The sequence below is a fragment of the Plecotus auritus genome, assembly GCF_963455305.1.
Source record: "Plecotus auritus genome assembly, chromosome: 3".
In the NCBI taxonomy this organism is placed as follows: Eukaryota; Metazoa; Chordata; class Mammalia; order Chiroptera; family Vespertilionidae; genus Plecotus; species Plecotus auritus.
The window spans coordinates 183805023-183827013 of NC_137772.1; the positions used below are offsets into that span (position 1 = coordinate 183805023).

Sequence of the window (21991 nt, forward strand, 5' to 3'; positions counted from 1 at the left end):
TATGGGATACAGCCAAAGCAGTGCTAAGAGGGAAGTTAAAAGCCTATATTAAGTCAAAAGTAAGATCTCAAATAAACAACCTAAGGATTTAGAAAAAGAATAACAAACTAAGCCCCAAGTTAGGAGGAAGGAAATAACAGAAACAAATGAAATAGAAGTCAGGGAAACAATAGAAATGGTCAATGAAGGTAAAAGCTGACTTTTTGAATATAAACATAACTGACAAACCTTTAACAGATCAAGAAAAAAAGAGAAGACTCAAATAAATACAATCAGAAATGAAAGAGGAAACATTATAATTGAGACGACAGAAATGCAAAGGCGCATGAGAAACTGCTAAGAAAGGAGACATATGCACTACTATTTGTAATACTTTAAACAATAAAAAAAGAATTAAAAAAATAAAACTTTTGATTACATGATTAAAAAAAAAAAGAAACTGCTAAGAACAAACTGGATAACTTAGAACACATGAAAAAATTCCTGGAAACATACAACCTACCAAGACTTAATCATGAAGATGTAAAAAAAAGTGAACAGATGAATAAGCAGGAGATTGAATCAGTAATCAAAAATTTCACAACAAAGACACAGGACCCTATGATTCTACTGGTGAATTTCACAAAACATTTAAAGAGGAATTAAGCCGACCCTCCTCAAATCCTTCCAAAAATTTGAGGAGAAGGGAACACTTTCAAACTCATTTTACAAGGCTAGTATTACCCTGATACCCAAACTAGGTAAAGATACTACAAAACAAGAAAAATACAGGCCAATATCCGCGATGAATATAGGCACAGAAATTCTCAACCAAATACTAGTAAATTGAATGCAACAGCACATTAAAATAATCTTACAGCATGATCCAGTGGGATTTATCCCTGAGATGCCTGGATGGTTCAACATATGCAAATCATTCTATTAATGTAATAGAATGAAAAATAAAAATCATACGATCATCTCAATAGATGTAGAAAAAGCATTATACAAAGCCACATATAGAGTTAATGAAAACACTTTCAAACTTCCAATGGTACTTTTCACAGAAATAGAACAAAACCCCCAAATTTGTATGGAATCATAACATCTTAAGAAAGAAGAAAAGAGCTGGAGGCATTTCTAATTGGCAAATGTATGAATTAACTTGTTCTAAACACTAAAGCTAAAGTAAGAGATAATATGAAGAGGTGTACTACTTGGTACCAATTGGTGTAATATGGTACCAGACACTAACCAATGTCTGGCCATATGAGTGTATGTGCCCTTTTTATAAAAAAAAATCTAAAATATTGTTGATATATTTGAAATGTTAAAATATTTGTAAAATTTTTAATGATCTGTCTATGAATTTGTCTCATTTTAAGTTAGTACCATGGGACAACTATATGATGACAAGTCATTCCATACTAACACTGATATCCCCACAAAACTCACATGGGAGGATTCTGTGATTCAAGAGGTAGATGGTCCCTTCAAGAGACAAGAGTTAGAACTGGGACCAGACTCCCTGTTTAGATTCCTTCCATTGGATTATATTGCCTCTGGAAGGAACACTGAAATCCTTCTTGGTGATTTACTTTATATTGAAAAAGACAGCTCTCCATTCTTTGCCCCTATGAAAACAGTTTTTCAAAGGACAAGGGAAGTCATTGGGGAAAAGGGATTTGAAATGCAAATGTTCACCTTAAATACAACCTCTCACAAACACCTTTCAGTAATGCAAGGCAATCATCCGAATGTGTACAATGAGTATCTTCAAACAAAAACTGAATATCGGCATTTTGATAAAATTCATATACATCGTGTAAGGAATCTTCTTTTTATATCTAGATTCCTAGTAAAATAAATGAACACATGGTTACATTGTTTAATAATCAGCTTAGAGAGTTAAATTGACTTGTCATTGTTTTCTTAGGAAATAAGGTTTAGTGTTGTCATAATCAGTGAGGCGAAAGATAAATTTGCCTCATGTTTGTTTTATAAAATTACATGACCAAATTAACAACACTAATCTCATTTCTTTCAGTAAGAAACTTAAAAGAATTACAATAACTTTGATGACTATTTCCAACTTTGTGGCATTTTTTTTCTAAGTCACATCTTAAGGAGGACTTTTTTTTTTTAATAGAAAGTATCTTAGGGAATTTGTTCAACTTAATAAATATGGGTAAACAAATTAATAAATTCTGAGTCATCTCTGCTCAGAGTATTAGGGTTATATAAAATGTGACTAAAAATCTCAGCCTAGATTAAGGGTCAACAAGTATAAAACTAGGACAAAGTATTGTGAAGCTAGGACATTTCTGAAGGTGAAAGTGGTTGCTATTCATAAATAAACTGGAACATCAGCAATACATGGTGAGGTGTAGGGCAAACCAGGATGCATGTTTATCCTAACATGAACTGAACCCCAATCATTTTTTTACCTATGTCCATTAGCAAGTCTATTTACTAGGTTCTCCGTGCACATCTTCCATGTTAGAAAGGCAACCAAAAATGCAAATTTTCTTCTTTTACAATCTGGCACAAGTATATGCTTAGGTCTATTTATTCTACTGTCTAGGCTATTAACTGAATTATTTTAAGAAAAAGAAAACTTTCACACTTTATTTCAAATTTCGATTCCCCATCAGCTCCCTTTTCCTTTTCTCCCATGTAACACTTTGTATTGGTTTTCAGGACACTTATAAGAACAACTAGAGGCCCGGTGCATGAAATTTGTGCACGGGTAGGGTCCCTAGGCCAGGCCGGCGATCAGGGCTGAGCTGCCAGCCGGGACCTTCCTTCATTCCACACCGCCCCCTGGTGGTCAGTACACATCATAGCGAGAGATCGAACTCCCTGTCTCCCGATCGAACTCCCGAGGGGACACTTTGCATATTTGCCTTTTATATATATAGATAGCAGCAAGGACCAGTAGTTCATTCACTCATCCTGCAAATGCTGCTGAGTGCCCACTATCTACCAGGCCCTGTGCTAGGCTCTCCTGGAGATAGATAATTAATACTTCTGTTAAGAAAGACAAACTATTTAGAATAAAAAGATAAGTATGTAAATTACTATAACCCAGGGCATAATGACAAAAATATATATTTACAGAATGTGGTATGAGAGTTCAGCGGTGGGAAAGAAATTTGAGAAAGGCATTTGAGTTGAAGAGAGGCCTAAAGTAAAGGCACAGAGAAAAAAAATCACATGGCTTCCTTCAAGTGTTGCTGCCCTGTAGTGTCTGACTCCAAGATGCCTGGGAAAGCAGGTGGTGACATAGTACAAAGGATCTTCAATATTAGGCAGAGAAATTTAGAGTTAATTCAAAGAACAGAGTCATACGGGATGGTGAACAGGGAGCGATCCAATGAGAAGTACCCTTGAGGAGGACTGGTCTGAGTGGGGAGTAGGTTGGGCTGCAGGGACTATGGAGTGAGGGGCCTGAGGAGACCAAGAAATAGCCTAGAGCAATGTTCTAGACAAGAGTAGAGTCAGTGGTGATAGGAAGGAGGAGCAGGACTCAAAGGGTCTGGATATATATACATGACAACTGACTGGTTTGGCCTCCATGATTAAGATTTAAATCTGACATAATAGAGCAAATGGTGGCGTCACTAATCGACATTTCGATGAACCAACTCCAAACTGACTGTGAATATCATCTTATCTTAAATGTTCAAGTAATAAAAATATTTTCACACTTCATCTAGATCACTTTTCAATTCAATAAATTTTCCCAAAGAATGAAACGTATGAAGGTGATTTCTTAAATGGATGATTTTATTGCCCCAGTAGTAAGTGGTATAAAATTGTTTTAGATATTTCATTAATAATTCTGCAATGTGACTAGCAAGTGGAAGAAAAGGAAGTTGTGAAATATAAAGCATTTAGTGAATTAAAAAACGCTGAATTCTACACTTTCATACTCTACACACTATTTTCTCTTTCTCTAGTATACACCACAATGTAAGGAAAATATATGGGCTCTTTATGAGTTATGTTTCATATATTTCTTCCAAATATATTCCTTCCATCATTGATTTTCAAAATCCTTGATACATTTCCTTCTCTCTATAACCAGAGATCGTCAGTCAGAATTGGCTACTTGGGGAGGCACTCAATTCCCCATCCATTGTAGTGGTTCACAAATTTGCTAAGTGATCCCTTGGTGAAAAAATTATAAAGGGATCCAGGGTAGATTAGAGAATATGTCAAATTCATACTACATATAAGATACTGTGATTTTATAAAATAACAATCACAAAGATGAATTTTCATGAAGAACATTCAAATTCTAGTTCCTTACTTATCTCTCCATGTCACCCCCTCCCTGCTTTTGGCCCTTCCTTTGAAGTATTTAATGGAAACAAATATGGTACTAGAATTAGAACCTCTGTCATAAAGAATAAATACTTGTTAGAAAGGGGTTATCTGTTGTCACTGCATGGAGGTCTCGGTTCCTTTCCTATTCCCTTGTATAAAAAAGAGGAAAGGTACTGCAGTGCCTAGAAGTGGGTCCATACAGACAGCCAGGGGATTCTTCATTTATTCATTCATTGACATTGAGCACCCACTGTGAAACAGGTGATGGGATGCAATGATGAAGAAGGTAGATAAGGCCTCAGCCCTCACAGCCTAGAAAGGAGCCATAAAGCTCTCCACATGCACACCAGGAAGATTTGGCTTCACATATCCTGAAGCTGCTCAAATGGATGACTGAAATCTCATTAATGCTTATTCCCTTGTTAATTTTTTGAATGAACGGGTCCTTGATTCATATTTCTCTTTTCCTTAACTATTCAAGAGAGGGATTATATACTTAAATTTTGCACATATTTGCAGGCATCCAGCTAAATTTTGCAAAAGGACACTTCTCAGCATAGCACAAAGGTTTACTTATGTTTTGCATAAGAACTGCCAAGAGGAAGCTAATTAATATGCTAAATGCTCTTTTCTATTTATAGACACTGGTTTGGTTTTCAGTTAACAGTTCACAGAACTCTGACACATACTTGTCCTTCTTTCCACCTTTAATACCTCTTCAAGCAAAGTGCTAAGTTCCTTTTCATCCCGATGACAATGCACACAGAAGGGGAACCCTAAGTGTACTTAATTTAGGCTGTTGGATATGTTTTCTTCAGCCTGAGCTTGGAGAGAGCAGGAAATAGGATTTCAAGTAGCATTTTTAAGTGGCGAATATCTGCAGGCTCATAAATGTTGCTTAAATTATTTGCTTGTCTTGGTTAATGTGAATGTCTCATACTATCAAAATGTTGCACTGGTTAGTTGTCTTGCCTCAACCAGCACTGACTTTTGAGAGTTAATGGCAAATACTGCAAAAATTCATCTTGCAACTAAAGCAGCAGCAAACATATCTTTATTAGGAGTTGGAAGAAAGAGTGCTATATTTCTCAAAGCTTTTCCCTTTAAATTATTTCTGGTAGAGGCTGGATTTGAGATCTGCCTCTGACTTGCTAAGGGCTATTTATGATTTATTTCAACCTTCAGCTGGCTCTGGGGGAAAAATGAGCAAAGTTGAAAATAAAGAAGAGGAGACTAAATACTCAGTGGTATTTCAGTGGCATAAACATCCATGAAGGGTTGCATTGTTTAAATTTAAAAGTATTTTTATTTTTTCCTCTCAAAAATAAAATTAAACCCCTTTATCATTTTTAATTAGAGAACAAGTGCCATCATTTTTTTTTTTAAAGAAAACAAATTTCAAGCTGTGAGTCTTTTAATGCAGGCTGGTCTTTTGAGACTTTTCTGAAGCACCGTAGGGAAATTTTAAACCCAATCAAATAATTTTCTGAGGTAAAGTGGTGATGGGCTATGGTGAGATATGGGTGTCATTAAAATGTTACAGAGGTCCATAACACACCACAGTCCCCATAACATTGACACACTATCACATCTCCAAAGAAGCCTTTGTGGTCCACCACGGCTCTGAAGGGGGCTGTTACAGTCTATCAATGCAGCAGTCTGCAAGTTAAAAAGTCCCCAAATATGTATTTACAAGACAGTCAGGTCTGTTTTGGTCTATTGGGTCAACAATTCAAGCATTAAAAGTCTCTAACTATAGATTCACAAGATAGCCAGGTCAGCTTTGGTTCACTGAGTCAATAGTAAGCAGGCCTTTAAAAATGACCTACATAATTGCATAGTTTGCATTTTAGCAAGTTCAGAAACACAGTTCCTTACACCTTCAGTCTTTTAAAGAGTGGATTTACTATGCTAGTTTCAGTGGATGTCAGAAGCTGTGTTTCACTCTTCGGCCTGTTATATTTTACTTTTAAAAAGTCAGAAGAAGAAAAACCACCATAGCATAAAGTATATTAAAGTTATGAGGCAAGAAATGGAAACATAGACATTTGGGCAAAGCCCTGTGAGCTGGGTGGGTGGAGACTGTCCTTCAGACCATCTCAGTGCCTCCTCTATCCCCATCCAGATCCAATCCGCCTCTCCCTTGCACCTGAGTGCTGTGCTGTGGCCTTGGCTTCCTCTGTCAATTTCATTCCAGTAGCTAGAGGGATCTGGCTGGGCACAGGGGTGGGGAACCTTTTTTCTGCCAAGGGCCATTTAGATGTTTATAACATCATTCAAAGGCCATACAAATTTATCATCCTAAAAATTATCCAGGGGGGTGAAAAAGATGGTGGCTGGCAGGACGGAGGTGAGGGAGAGGAAGTGAGTGAGTGAAGGTATGAAAGGAGAGTGTGTGGATGTGCGTTGTGTGTATGTGTGAGTGAGGGAAAGTTAAATCTCACAGGAGCAGCAGGGGCTGGCAGACAGGCTCTCCTTGACAAGGAGAGACTACCACTGCTGTGGGCACTCCCCGGACGGCGGGACTCCAGCACGGAGCCCACGCCATCTTGAAGGGGAGAACAGCCTTTTTTAGGAACCCATCAACACCACCAACCAGACAGGCCTTGGAATTCTCCGCCACCCAGCAGCCACTCCAGCCAAAATCCTGCTACCGCAGGTGCAGACCCGCGGACCCTGGGACCTCCACCCCCAAAGGTGTACCGCTTGGCAGCGGTAAGTGCAACCTCGCCCTCCCCAGCGGCAGAACTCCGGATTCCTGAGTATCCAACCCTGCAGGCAGCCAGGGCACTCCACTCCGGACTCGCGCATTTCCAGCCTGATTCCGCATTTCAAGCCTCCCCGGCAGCCAGAGCACTCCACTCCTTAGGCAGCGCTTGGGAGCCACTGAGAGCCCCCAGGGTGTGATTGTGCACAGACAAGGACGCGGGCCCCGCAGTAGAAATTCTGAATTTCCTCTTCCTGGATAACTGCCCACATTCACCCCAGCGGCTCAACCACGGTGCCAGGACCCCTCAGAGTGCATCAGAACTCTGTGCCCAGCAAGCTCACCTCCACAGATGCGAAGTTCCAACAGGCAGGCACCCTGAGCCCATCTACCCACAGGGCACTAGTGGGAGCCACTGTGAGCTCTCCCTGGCTGCGATCTTGAACAAGCGGGGGCGCACTCCCTCCCAGCAGTTGAAGTTTAGAATTCACTCATCCTGGATGCCTACCCGTAGGCGCCTCAATTGCGTGGCTACACTGCCAGGACCTTTCAGAGTTCTTCAGTGTGCCTTGGTGGCAAAAGCAGGTGCTCCTGTGAGCTGCCACTGGGAGTAAGCGCCTATCAACCACAGGTGCAACAGCAAAAGCTGGGTCTGCCCACCCCAGCTACAGAACTCTGGGCATCACAGTCACACCTTTCCAGAGAGCAGACCCCTGAGCCCCATCACCCCAACAGATGGTTCCTGGGTGCCACTGCGAGTCCCTGCTGGGCACGTGTGATTTCAATTAAGGGTGCAAGACAGCAAAAATTGGGACACTCCCTTCCACAGCGGCTGACTTCTAGACACTGCAGTTGTGCCTCTCAAGCTCACATCAAGAGAACCCAAATAGCTCAAGTAGGGAGCTACACTAGATTAACAAACCCAGGAGAACTGAGAGATTACGCTAGTAGCACCATCCCCAAAAGAACCTGAGTAGCAAAGCAATTGGATCTACAATTAAAACATTACAGGAAAACATGGGAAGACAAAAAAGCAATCCCCAAAGGCAAGAAAAAGAGGAACCACCAGAAAGGGAGTTAAATGAATTTGAGGCTAGCAGTTTATTAGAGATAGATTTCAGAGTAATGGTTATAAGGATGTTTAAACGGCTGGATGACAAATACACACAACTCAAGGAGCTGAATGAGAATGTCACCAACATGAAAAGAAACCAAGAGGAGATGAAGAACGACATAGCTGCAATAAAGAACACAATGGAAGGCTTAAACAGTGGACTAGAAAAGGATGAGGACCGCATCAGCAAATTAGAAGACAAGGTAGGAAAAAACACACAAACACAGCAGCAACTGAAAAGAAGACTTAAAAAGCAAGAGGAGAGCCTAAGGGAGCTTTGGGACAACACAAAACAAAACAACATTCACTTAATAGGGATACCAGAGGAGAGGAAGAGAAGAAAAGAATAGAAAACCTGTTTGAAGAAATAATGACAGAAAACTTCCCTGATATTGGAAAGAAAAAAACTGTGCAAGTCCAAGAAGTACACAGAGTCCCAAACAAGTTGAACCCCAAAAGACCGACACCAAGACACATCATAATTAAATTGGCGAACACCAACAACAAAGTAAGAATCTTAAAGGCTGCAAGAGAGAGACAGAAAGTTACTTACAAGGGATCTCCTATTAGAATATCAACTGATTTCTCAACAGAAACACACCAGGCCAGAAGGGAATGGAATGAAATATACAAAGTGATGCAAGCAAGGGACTGAATCCAAGAATACTATACCTGGCAAGGCTATCATTCAAAACTGAAGGTGGAATCAGGAGCTTCACAGACAAAAAAGGGCTTAGAGAGTTTATCACTACCAAGCCAGCAATGCAAGAAATGCTAAAGGGACTGCTGTAAAAAGAAGAAAGAGAAAGGCAAGAAGAAACACTAAGGAAAAATATGACAATAAACATGTACTTGTCAATAATAACATTAAACATAAATGGATTAAATGCACCAATCAAAAGACATAGGATAGCTGAATGGATAAGAAAACATGACCCATATATTTGCTGTCTACAAGAGACCCACCTCAGAGCAAAGGATTCACACAAACTGAGAGCGAAGGGATGGAAAAACATTTTTCAGGCAAATGGAAATGAGAAAAAAGCTGGGGTTGTGATACTTATATCTGATAAAATAGACCTCAAAGTAAAGACCATAATAAGAGATAAGGAAGGCCACTTCATAATACTAAAGGGAGCAATTCAACAAGAAGATATAACTCTGGTAAACATATATGCACCCAATGCAGGAGCACCAAAATACATAAAAAATCTCCTGGAAGATATCAAGGGATAGATGGACAACAATACAATTATAGTAGGAGACTTTAATACACCATGTGACATCACTGGATAAATCCTCTAGACAAAAAAATCAGCAATGAAACAGCTATTCTAAATGACACACTAGATCAGATGGACCCAATTGACATCTTCAGAGCATTTCACCCCAAAGCCACGGAATATACTCAAGTGCACATGGGATATTTTCAAAAATAGACCATATATTGGGTCACAAACAAACTCTCCCCAAATTAAAAAGATTGAAATCATATCAAGCATTTTCTCAGACCACAATGGCATAATATTAGAAATAAACTACAATAAAAACATTCCAAAAAATTCAAACACTTGGAATCTGAATAGCATGCTACCAAACAATGATTGGGTTATCAATGAGATCAAAGAAGAAATTAAAAACATCCTGGAGACTAATGACAATAAAAACACAACATTGCAAATCCTATGGGACACAATGAAAGCAGTCTTGAGAGGGACTACCTCAAAAAACAAGAAAAAATGGTAATAAATCATCTAACTCAACAATTCAAAGAATTAGAAAGAGAGCAACAAGAAAAGCCCACAGTGAGCAGAAGGAAGGAAATAATAAAGATCAGAGCAGAAATGAATGACACAGAGACCAAAACAAAAAACAAAAAACAAAAAACACAACAATACAAAAGATCAACAAAACCAAGAGCTGGTTCTTTGAAAAGATAAACAAGATTGATGAACCTCTAGCCAGGCTCACCAAGAAGCAAAGAGAGAGGACCCAAATAAACAAAATCAGAAATGAAAGAGGTGAAATAACAACAGACCCCACAGAAATACAAAGGATTGTTTAAAAATACTATGAATAACTCTATTCCAACAAACTAGACAACCTGGAGGAAATGGACACATTCCTAGAAAAATACACCCTTCCAAAACTTACTCAGGAAAATTCCAAAAATCTCAATAGGCTGATAACTATGGAAGAAATTGAAGCAGTCATCAAAAAGCTTCCAGCAAACAAAAGCCCGGGGCCAGATGGCTTCATAGAGGAGTTTTACCAAACATTCAAGGAAGAACTAAAACCTATCCTCCTCAGACTATTCCAGAAAATTCAAGAGGAAGGAACACTTCCAAGCTCCTTCTATGAAGCCAGCATCACCCTAATACCAAAACCAGATAAAGACAACACAATGAAAGAGAATTACAGGCCAATATCCCTCATGAACATAGATGCTAAAATCCTCAACAAAATTCTAGCAAATCGAATCCAGCAGTACATCAGAAAGATCACACACCATGACCAAGTAGGATTTATCCTGGGGATGCAAGGATGGTACAATATTTGCAAATCAATAAACGTGATATATCACATAAACAAATTGATAGATAAAAATCATATAGTCATATCAACTGATGCAGAAAAAGCATTTGACAAAATCCAACACCCTTTCTTGATAAAAACTCTCAGCAAGGTGGGAATAGAAGGATCATACCTCAACATAATAAAAGCCATATATGACAAACCTACAGCCAACATTGTACTCAATGGGCAAAAACTAAAACCATTTCCCCTAAGAACAGGAACAAGACAGGGATGCCCACTCTTACCACTCCTATTCAACGTAGTGCTGGAAGTACTAGCCATTGCAATCAGACAAGAAGAAGAAATAAAAGGCATCCAAATTGGAAAAAAATAAGTAAAACTGTCCTTATTCACAGATGACATGATACTGTACATAGAAAACCCTAAAGACTCCACCAAAAAATTATTAGACTTAGTAAATGAATTCGGCATTGTAGCAGGATACAAAATTAACGCAAAGAAATCTATGGCATTTCTATACACCAATAATGAACTCACAGAAAGAGAGACTAAAAAAGCAATCCCATTTACCACTGCATCAAAAAAATTAAGATACCTAGGAATAAACTTAACTAAGGAGGTAAAAGACCTATACGGGGAAAACTACAGGACACTGAAAAAAGAGATAGAGGAAGATGTAAACAGATGGAAGAACATACCATGTTCATGAATTGGTAGAATCAACATCATCAAAATGTCCATACTACCCAAAGCAATCTATAAATTCAATGCACTTCCCATTAAAATACCAATGGCATATTTCACAGACCTAGAACGAACCTTCAAAAAATTCATCTGGAATTAAAAAAAGACCCCCAATAGCTGCAGCAATCCTGAGAAAGAAGAACAAAGTAGGTGGGATCTCAATACCAGATATCAAGCTGTATTACAAAGCCACTGTTCTTAAAACAGCCTGGTACTGGCACAAGAACAGACATATAGATCAATGGAATAGAACAGAGAACCCAGAAATTGACCCAAACCACTATGCCCAATTAATATTTGAAAAAGGAGGCATTAACATACAATGGAGTCAAGACAGTCTCTTCAACAAATGGTGTTGGGAAAATTGGACATATACATGCAAAAAAATGAAACTAGATCACCAACTTACACCATACCCAAAAATAAACTCAAAATGGATAAAGGACTTCGACAGAAGAAGGGAAACCATAAAAACACTAGAGGAATCCACAGGCGCAAAATCTCAGACATATGCCAAAGGAACTTCATCACTGATACTGCTCCTAGGGCAATGGAAACTAAAGAGAAAATAAACAAATGGGACTACATCAAAATAAAAAGCTTTTGCACAGCAAAGGATACCTTCAACAAAACAACAAGAAAGCCCACTGCATGGGAGAACACATTTGCCAATGATATCAACAATAAGCGTTTAATCTCCACCATTTACAGAGAATTCATACAATTTAACAAAAAGAAGATAAACAACCCAATCAAAACATGGGCAGCTGATCTAAATAGACACTTTTCAAAAGAAGACAGAAGGAAGGCCAAGAGACATATGAAAACATGCTCAAAGTCACTAAACATCAGAGAGATGCAAATCAAAACAACAATGCGGTACCATCTTACACCTGTCAGAATGGCTATCATCAACAAATCAACAAATGACAAGTGTTGGCAAGGATGCGGAGAAAAAGGAACTCTTTTGCACTGCTGATGGGAATGCAGACTGGTGCAGCCAGTGTGGAGAACAGTATAGAGTTTCCTCAAAAAGCTAAAAATGGAACTCCCATTTGACCCAGTGATCCCACTTCTAGGAATATATCCCAAGAAACTAGAAACACCAATCAGAAAGGATATATACACCCCTATGTTCATAGCAGCACAATTCACCATAGCTAAGATTTGGAAACAGTCTAAATGCCCATCAGCAGATGAGTGGATTAAAAAACTGTGGTACATCTACACAATGGAATACTACACTGCGGTCAAAAAGAAGGAGTTCCTACCATTTGAAACAACATGGATGGAGATGGAGAGCATTATGCTAAGTGAAATAAGCCGGGCAGAGAAAGATAAATATCACATGATCTCACTCATTTGTGGAATATAATAAACGGCATAGACTGATCAACAAGAACAGATCCAGAGACTGAGAAACGTCAATCAGAACCTCAAACCTCAGGGAAGGAGGGGGTCGGTGTGAGTAAGGGGGGGAGATCAACCAAGGGACTTGTGCACATGCATATGAGCCTAATCAATGGACACAGACAACAGGGGGGTGGGGCATGAGTGGGGGGTGCGGGGTAATGGGGGAATAAGGACACATATGTAAAAAATAATAATAATAAAAATAATTTAAAAAGATAAAAATAAAAAAGAAATTGTGAGGTAACCAGAACCCCAAGAACGCCTGAGAATGTCTTTCTTGCCATGCTAGCAGTCATCAGCTGTACGGTAATATTACCTGGGGCAAATGGGGAAGTATTTTGGACTTATGTTCCTGACCCTTCTTGGGTAAGAGCCCTTATGTGGGCTGATCCCCCGCCTAATGTAGTCACCAATAATACCAAACACTTTGGTCATCCAGGAGGGCCATGGGTGGGGCAGGGAAGTATAATTACTGAGGGGTCGCCACCCAGCTTCCCTTTTGTATGACACAAAATCAAACCACTGCTCCTTTGTGTGTAAAATTAAAGAGAGGTTTCTGGCTTGTGTGGACACCAAAGGAAGGGACTATCACTACTTGCTCCTGGGAGAGGTGCAGAAAATATAACTAAGACCTTGTCTATACAAAAAGAAATTGACAGCCAGTTTGAAATGGAATTGCCATGGCCTAGAGCAAAGAATATCCTTACATGATATTATTCTACAATGTCATTATAATTTTTCCCAGATTTGTGTTACCCCCATTGCCTATAATAGTACCTCGCACCCTTGGGAATCAATAAAAAATCATCTTTATGGTGCTTGGAGACAAAGGTAATATCACATCTCTTGATATTTTAGAATTACAACAGCATAATGTACAATTATCCCAAACAAACTTACAAACTAATTCTTGGAATGTCTGGCAGCAATTTAAAAAGGACACGAAAGGATTTAATCCCTTCCACTATGTAGAGGGCCCCCTGGGAAAGCACCTGAGCATTCTATATTGGCCCCTCTTGCCCTTTTGGCTAAGAGGGACCCTCTTCTCACAATCCAATTGCCCAAAGCTGTTGCCTGAGCTTTCTGTTCATGCTGAGCTTGAAGCCTCGTGGTGGCTGGTACCATGGATCTGTCTCTCGCCCAGTGGGGTGAGCTGGGCCCTCCATGGAGAAGAAACCTGGGTTCCCCAAGATATGTGATCAGTGCTGGGGCCCCACCAGCAGGCGAGGGGATCCCAAGGCAGGTGCTGGGCATGGAGGCCACGGGGGCATAGGCTACCAAGGAGACAGAAATGAACCTCACATCACCCTGCTTGGCCCCGGAGGATGACTGGTTAGCCAGAGACAGGTAAGATTCCTCAGGGAAGGAACAACCTAAGACAGGCACAGTCGCAGAGGGGCCATCAGCAGAGAACTTGGGGGTCAACAGAGGTGGGGCAGAAACTCTCACCCCCCCAACTTTGCAGGGGCCTGAACCTTCTGAGGGAGGTCTTCTGCCCCCATGGCTGCTTCGCTTCTCATGCCAGCTCATATCGGGACCCAGGTAACAGACAGGGACTTGGCCGACAGCAGCTGCCCTCTCACTACAACAAGACTTGTTTGAGTTGTCTTGTACCCATGGTGTGGGGAAGTGGGTTTTTGATATCCAAATCCAGCCTAGCACCAGGAATGCTCAGGGCCTACTCAAGAAGGCAAATAATCCTTTCCACTAATATTTATAGGGTACAATAAGATTGTTGTTAGAGTATTAAATCTGACAGTAAAATAGTAGTCAAGTTTTCAGACTAATTTAAATTGACTAATTGAAATAAGTGAATATTCTAGAAAAATTTATGGTACTGGACAAAAAGCTGTTCCTAAAGAGTTAACTAAAATTTTTATTGGTAGTTCATCTCATGGTAAAATTGCATAACATGTAATGAACCTAAAGCAGTCATATTTTAGTGCAAAAAAATTAAAAATGTAAAGCTATCAAGACTATATTATAAAATTTCCAAAAGCCTCCTAATATTTAAATCAAAAAAGGGGGGATAGTAGAAGAATATCATGTAAGGAAAAATATCCTGTAAGTAAATTACATCTAGAAAATTTTTACTTTAGAAAATACTTTCATTTGTAATGCTAACAGCAAGACACCCATGAAAAATACACATGGTGTCAAAACAAGCCAAAGGAAAATCGTTTGGGCAAAAAATGAAAAAGGATCCCAAGTCAAATTTATAGAAAAGATTCCTTTATTAACTTTTGGTCGAGAATATGTTTGTATATTTTCAGAAAACAACTCCAAGACCATGTGGATTCCTGCAACAGAGAGAAATTGACAGGACTGCTCCAGCCATGAAGACAGAAGAGAAACAGTCCAGAGATGGAAGACGCTGATGACGCCTTGCCATACTAGCAGTCAGCAGCTGTGCGTCGCTGCAGGTTGCCCAGGACCAAACCAGAGAGGGTCGGACCTGCATTACCACCATTTGTCCACCATCCAGAACTGAAATATCATTGCTGACATGTACACATAAGGAACTGTTTGACATTGAAATTGGGGCTCAAAAGAACTTCTGGCCCAGAAAGAAACTTACTACAGACTGATTCATTTGCCTCTCAGCATAACCATTATTGCTTGTCTCATTTTCGGTTCTTATAAGTGTATTTCTAGTGTTACATGATCTCACTCATCTGGGAGAAATAATGAACAACATAAACTGATGAACAAAAACAGACCCGGAGACAGGGAAGCATCGATCAGACTGTCAAACCTCAGAGGGAAGGTAGGGGATGGTGGGGGTAAGGGGGAGAGATCAACCAAAGGACTTGTGTGCATGCATATAAGCCTAACCAGTGGTCACGGACAACAGGGGGTTGGGGGCATGAATGGGGAGGGGTTTGGGATGGGAATGGGGGAATGAGGACAAATATGTGATACCTTAATCAATAAAGAAATTAAAAAAAGAAAATAAAAAAAGAAAACAAATCTGAAAAGACTTGATGATGCATATTAATAAATCTATTACTTTCAAAAGGTATTCCTACTTAAATGTAATTATAAAAAAAAATAAATAAATAAAAATTATCTAGCTCTATTTGGTCCAACATTTAATTAACTCACTCCTAATGCCTTGGCAGGGCCAGACCAAATGATTCCGTGGGCCTTCTATGGCCTGTGGACCAGACATTTCCCATCCCTGGGCTAAGGCTTCACAACACGGCCCTGATCTTTCTTCTCCAGCACGTTTACATCTCGTAGTAAATCCACAGGCTCCTCAAGATAGGCCCCTACTCACTCTGACTCCCCCTCCTACCAAGCACACTCCTGCTTCATGTCCTTTTACTTCCCTCTATCTGGAAAGCCCCTCTTCAGATATCCCCATGGCTAGCTCTCCTACTGCATTTAGGACTCATAGGAGAGAGGCCTTCCTAGACCTCCTGAATAAGATAGCAACACCCCATCTCAACACCATGCATTTCCTTCTCAGGTACCCATGCTTGCTGTTCTCCGTTAGCACCTAGCACCACCTAACATACTACGTTGTCACTTATTTGATTATTGTCTATCTCTCTCCCCTGAAGGTTAAGCTCCACTAGGGCAGGGGCTTCATCAATCCCAAACTTCAATCAGAATCTGGCATCTTTATGTGCTCATTAATTACTTATGGTACCAATGAATGAGAGCAGATTGAAGAATTCATGTCTAGGCTAAGGAGGAATGGGTATCTCTTTCTGAGATGAAGTCCTTTATTTGGCTGTCAGACCTCAGTTCCCTGTAATGTTCTTTAAGTGGCCCAAAGCCGGTCCTTCTGAAGGTGATCATCCAGTGCGTCCCTGGCGCTGCTGGGTTGGGACAGAGCTCCTGGAGGAGCCAGGGTCATCTCTGCTGGTCACAGAAGCACAGTCTGTATGTAATGTAATATTCAATGATATGCTAATTAATTTAAATTAATTAGCTTTTTTTTTTTTTCTGCGCATAAAGACGGATTAGCATTTCTAAATCTCCCCCTTTAATGTGGTGGCCACAGTCAGCTCTGGCGACAGCAGTGGACTGACTAGATTCCACAGTCTCATCTGATGCAGCTGTGAGGGATGGCATGTGCAACTCTGCCACATAACTGTAACAGGCTGGGAAGCACTAGGTAGAAACATTATTCTCCCCAATTTGGTAAATTATCCCCATGTCTACATCCCCACCATGAACCAGGCATGATGTTCTCAAATGCATCCTCTCTCATGATTGAAGCCTGTCACAATAACTTCTTTCTTATTTAAATTTCACAAAAACAGTCTTTATTTCAATCACTCAGAAAGGTGCGTTTGGCAAAGGAATCACAGCTGACAGCAAATTAATGACTGAAATGCCGTTGATTAGTTGAGATTACAGGCTACAGAGGACTTGTCTGCGCATTTACCACTGTCATCACACTGATGCTGCATCTATTAGTGATTCATATCACTCAGAAAAGAGGATGTGCCCTGGCCGGTGGCTCAGTTGGTTGGAGCTTCGTATAGTACCCCAAAAGTTTGCAGGTTTGATCCCCGGGTCGGAGAGCATATGGGGGGCAACTGATGTTTCTCACTCACATCTAAGGTCTCTCTCTCTCTTTCTCTCTCACTCTTATTCCTCTCTCTTTAAAATCAATAAACATGTTCTCTGGTGAGGATAAACAAGAACAATGAGGATGTGTTTCACTTACAGCAGCCCTATAGAAATGAAACAAAATCTGTATGTAATGTAATATTCAATGATATGCTAATTAATTGAAAGTATTTATTTATTTATTTATTTATTTATTTATTTATTTATTTACTTTTTACTGTTAACCTGCTGGCCTAAGCAAGTCTCTCTCCCAAGCCTTCCTCCAGCTCACAGATTTATTTTAATAAAACTTTAAGGCACAAGTTAAATGAAAAGCTGAAGGTAATTCTAGTTCCCAAACTCAAAGTATTCATTAACTGAAAGAAAAACATTGTTTAATCTTAAATTATTGGGATAAGTGACTCAATTTTATAATTCATTTTGCATAAGTAGACAAATCTTAATAGATATTTCAGTGCATACCAGGGCTTGAGTGGATTCATAAAATAAAATTTTACAATCAAGTTAACGGAGAGGAGGGGATAAAAATTATTGTGAACAATAACAACAACAAAACTGTCTACTCAGATACGAGGCATCACTGCACACACTTCTAGATGCTGGCTGAAAAGCAATACTGATTTCTGTAATCCCCCGAAATGACTTTTGCAGGGGGAAGATTTCAAATAAACGTCTATTTGCTTTAGGTGAGCTTCGCTGAATCGACTTTATTTGATTTTACATCCTCCTAAGGGAAGAGATTTCAGGATTTCCTGGTTGTAAAATGGAAAAGAACATTTTGCTGAACTTGTATGACATCATCTACTGCATTAAAAGGGCAGGTAATCATGGGCTCTCTGCCTGTTTACCAAACCTTCTTTACCTCCTCAATCTATTTTATTTCCAAATGTCAGAGGAGGCTGAAACCTTTCCAAGATTTACAGACGGTGGGAGCAGAGGCAATATTAGGATAAATCCTTTAACTTTTGTGAAAGCTCTTAAATAATTAACAGATGGGCTTTCGGAAGTGGTACATATCACAGTACAGACCCTCGAAGGTACACCCTGTGAAGGCTAAACACAGTTCAATAACAAAGGGCTTGAAGGCATCTCTCTTTCTAGAAAGTTGGTGGAACTGTTCTTTGGAGTACAAACTTGGGTCACAAATAAAGTGAATATTTAATTTGTGAAGGGGGATTAATATAATAAAATTTAGTTTATCAATTAAAATTAAAATACAATACAGTGAATAAAAATAGTAAGTACCATCTTGGTTTTTAATACAATTTCTTTTCCAAACTGTACTTGGAAATTCTCATCTATTATGGAAAGAAGAAAAAAATGTGGCTGCCATAATACTATTTATCAAGAGCAACAAGAAATGTGAGCAAATTATCTTTAAGCTTACATTATAAAAATGTTTCCGCATATACTTATAATACTAGAGTCAAATAGCTAATATTAAAAATATTTATAAAACCTTATCATAGGTATGTACTAGACAAAACATTTCACACAGCAATACATTAATTTTTTTCTTTTTTATGCAAAACGCCTCAACCGTAACTTTATGAAGAAATGTGAAGTGGTGTGAAAATGATCTTACCTCATATTCAAAGTCCTCTGTTCTGTCTGCATCAGCAGGCAAGCTGGAGAGATACTCATTGTCCTCATAAAATTCATGCTCCATCGGGTGAAGAGAATGGCAGCTATGGGGAATGTAGCAAGATGATAGGAATGGATCAAAAGGGTTGTTTTTGAGATTAAAACTGATTTAGAATTTCACTTTCGTTTTCTCAGCTTTGCAATGAGACCCACACTGATCTAGCCTTTACATGAACTACAGCTCAGGATAACCATTGCTTTTCTTTCTCCACCTACATGAAGTCCATCAATTTGATTTTCTGAAAGAATTCTGAGATAAGGGCCCCTGGTCAGAGCTGTATTCCGTGAAGGCTGATGTGAGCTCTGTGACAGGCCATGGTGCTTTATTACCACTCTCTGGCCCTGCTACCATTCCACTAAATGGGACTCGCTCCACACATGGGTGTGCGGCATTTGCAATAGCAGTGTACCCCAAAAGGGGTATTTTTGTAACAAAATGCTAACGATTTCATAATACAGAGCCCAAAGCTGTTTTTTTGACTTCTGTTTTCAAAGCACACATTTTTCAGATTGCGTTTTTCATAATACTATTCCTTAAGACCTTCTTCCTCATTCTCTCTCATAACCCACATTTCCTCCTCTTTGAAAAAGGGCAAGTGTACAAATATTCATGACATTCACGGTGATACCTTTCGAAAGCCTTGTACATAGGGCATATATAAGCCACAGGGTTCCATAATCCCTGTGGAAAATTCCTGGGGACAGACAGAGCTGATTAAGTAAAGGAAATAAGGGAGATCCAAGACACTGTCCATGACTTTTATATATCCCTTAACTTTTGAGTAGTTTTAAAGAATTGATAGAAGTGCTTTCCAATTATATGCTATGATAGAGAATATATATTATACCATATAAAGGCTAAGCAAAGTTCAACAGCAAAGGCATGAGGTCATCTCTATTTGTAAATATTTTTTTTAAACATATATATTTTTATTGATTTCAGAGAGGAAGGGAGAGGGAGAGAGAGATAGAAACATCAATGATGAAAGAGAATCATTGATCGGCTGCCTCCTGCACATCCCCTACTGGGAAATCAAGCCTGCAACCCAGGCATGTGCCCTTGATGGGAACCAAACCCAGGACCCTTCAGCCCGCAGCTGATGTTCTATCCACTGAGCAACACTGGCTAGGGCGGTCATCTCTATTTCTAAAAGTCAATGAAGAAGTCTACTTGCAATAGACCAATTTCACTGCAGGAGAGACCTCTAAGTCCTGGCAGTGTGGGCGTTCTTGAAATATTGGAGTTAGTAGTATAAATTAGTTCTCTCATCATTAGTTGACAAGGGAGACAGGACCATCTTTGTATCTTCACACAGTGTAAAAATTCCACCAGCCTCTTCTCACTACTGTCAGCTCCATACAGCGTTAAGGAACGTGGGCCCAAATAATAAAAGCACCTTGCCTGCGGGTCTAACAGGTAAAGCCTCCTTGTTTAATCTGGACTGGCTCTGGAAAGCCTATTTGGGCTGGTAAAAGGTCAAACTTGCTATTTGGGGCATCTGCTGTGTTGCCCTTGTCCTTTGGTTAGTAAGAAGGGCGCCCTGCCAGGAGGAACATCTTTTTCATTCAATAAACATTTACTGCATGTCTACCAGATGCCAGGCCCTATGCCAACTGCTGGGAATAGGTTGGTGCACAAAATCCAACTCTTGCCTTATGAATTGGGTAAAGCAGCAAAGTGGGAATTTTAATAGTGTGATAAATAAGGGGAAAATACAGACGCCTTGAAAGCACATGATGGGGATGTACCTACTGCAGCCCTAGGAAGTTTGCTAGAAGAGTTGCCTCTAAGATAAGACCTGTGGGACTTAGGAAGAGCAGCACTGGTTAAAGAAGCCATCAGACCTCTTTGGCTCAGAAGCCTGGCCCTGTCATTTCTTTGCTATGTGACCTTGGCCAACTCAACATCTGTGACATGGATATGGTAATAATATAATACACCCCTTCCAAAGGTTTGTGAGGACTAAATGAGTTAATCAATGTAAAACACTTGGAATATTACCTAAAATACGTTAGGAAAGCTAATAAATGTAAGCTATTATTATTCATTCAAGAAAGTATTGATTGAATGGCTATTCTGTATCAGGCTATGCTAATGAGTATTAAATATTTGTGTGCTTGGGTATTGTTTATCTTACCCTCTAGACCAGTGGTCGGCAAATTCATTAGTCAACAGAGCGGCAAACTGCGGCTCGTGAGCCGCATGTGGCTCGCGAGCCGCAGTTTGCCGACCACTGCTCTAGACTATGAGCTCCAGGAGACAGTGACTTTATTTTTGTTCCCAGTTTTATGCCCAGCACCAACTCCCACTGACTGACATAAGTGGCTATTTAATAAGTAATGGATGAATTAATAAATTCCTAAACAAGACAAACAGAGCCTCTACTCTCCTGGAACTGGAGGTTTCAAAGAGTAGTTTCCAAAATACAGCTTCCCATTACAATGCCCTAGGGCAGTGGTCGGCAAACTCATTAGTCAATAGAGCCAAATATCAACAGTACAATGATTGAAATTTCTATTTGAGAGCCAAATTATTTAAACTTAAACTTCTTCTAATGCAACTTCTTCAAAATAGACTCGCCCAGGCCGTGGTATTTTGTGGAAGAGCCACACTCAAGGGGCCAAAGAGCCGCATGTGGCTCGCAAGCCACAGTTTGCCGACCACGGCCCTAGGGAGGTTTTTGAAGTATTCCAATGCTTGGGCCTCATTTTACAAAATTCTTATTAACTGGCCTGAGGTGGGACTTGGGCAATGAATTGGTATTTCTTTTCCATGCTCCCTGGTGATTCTAAGGTACACGTGTGACCCACTGAAACAGACTTACCAAAGCCACTAAAGGGTGGGGAAGTGGCATGACTAGACCTGTGTTTTACTAAGTGGAGAATGGATCCGTAGGCAATGAAAATGCAGTCTAAAGAGACTATTGCTCTTA

The 21991-nt window shown here is 39.7% G+C and overlaps 1 protein-coding gene across 4 annotated transcripts in view; it reads right to left on the bottom strand.

Moving 5' to 3' along the window:
• Window positions 1-21991, bottom strand: part of PDZRN4 (PDZ domain containing ring finger 4) — a gene marked incomplete at its 5' end in the record, with an annotated part of 372119 nt that overhangs the window by 48340 nt on the left and 301788 nt on the right. For all 4 annotated transcript variants that reach the window (XM_080662757.1, XM_080662756.1, XM_080662755.1 and 1 more), the window contains one exon: window positions 19000-19102. In XM_080662757.1, the coding sequence (XP_080518883.1) occupies window positions 19000-19102 (103 nt within the window). The remainder of the gene's footprint in view (window positions 1-18999; window positions 19103-21991) is intronic.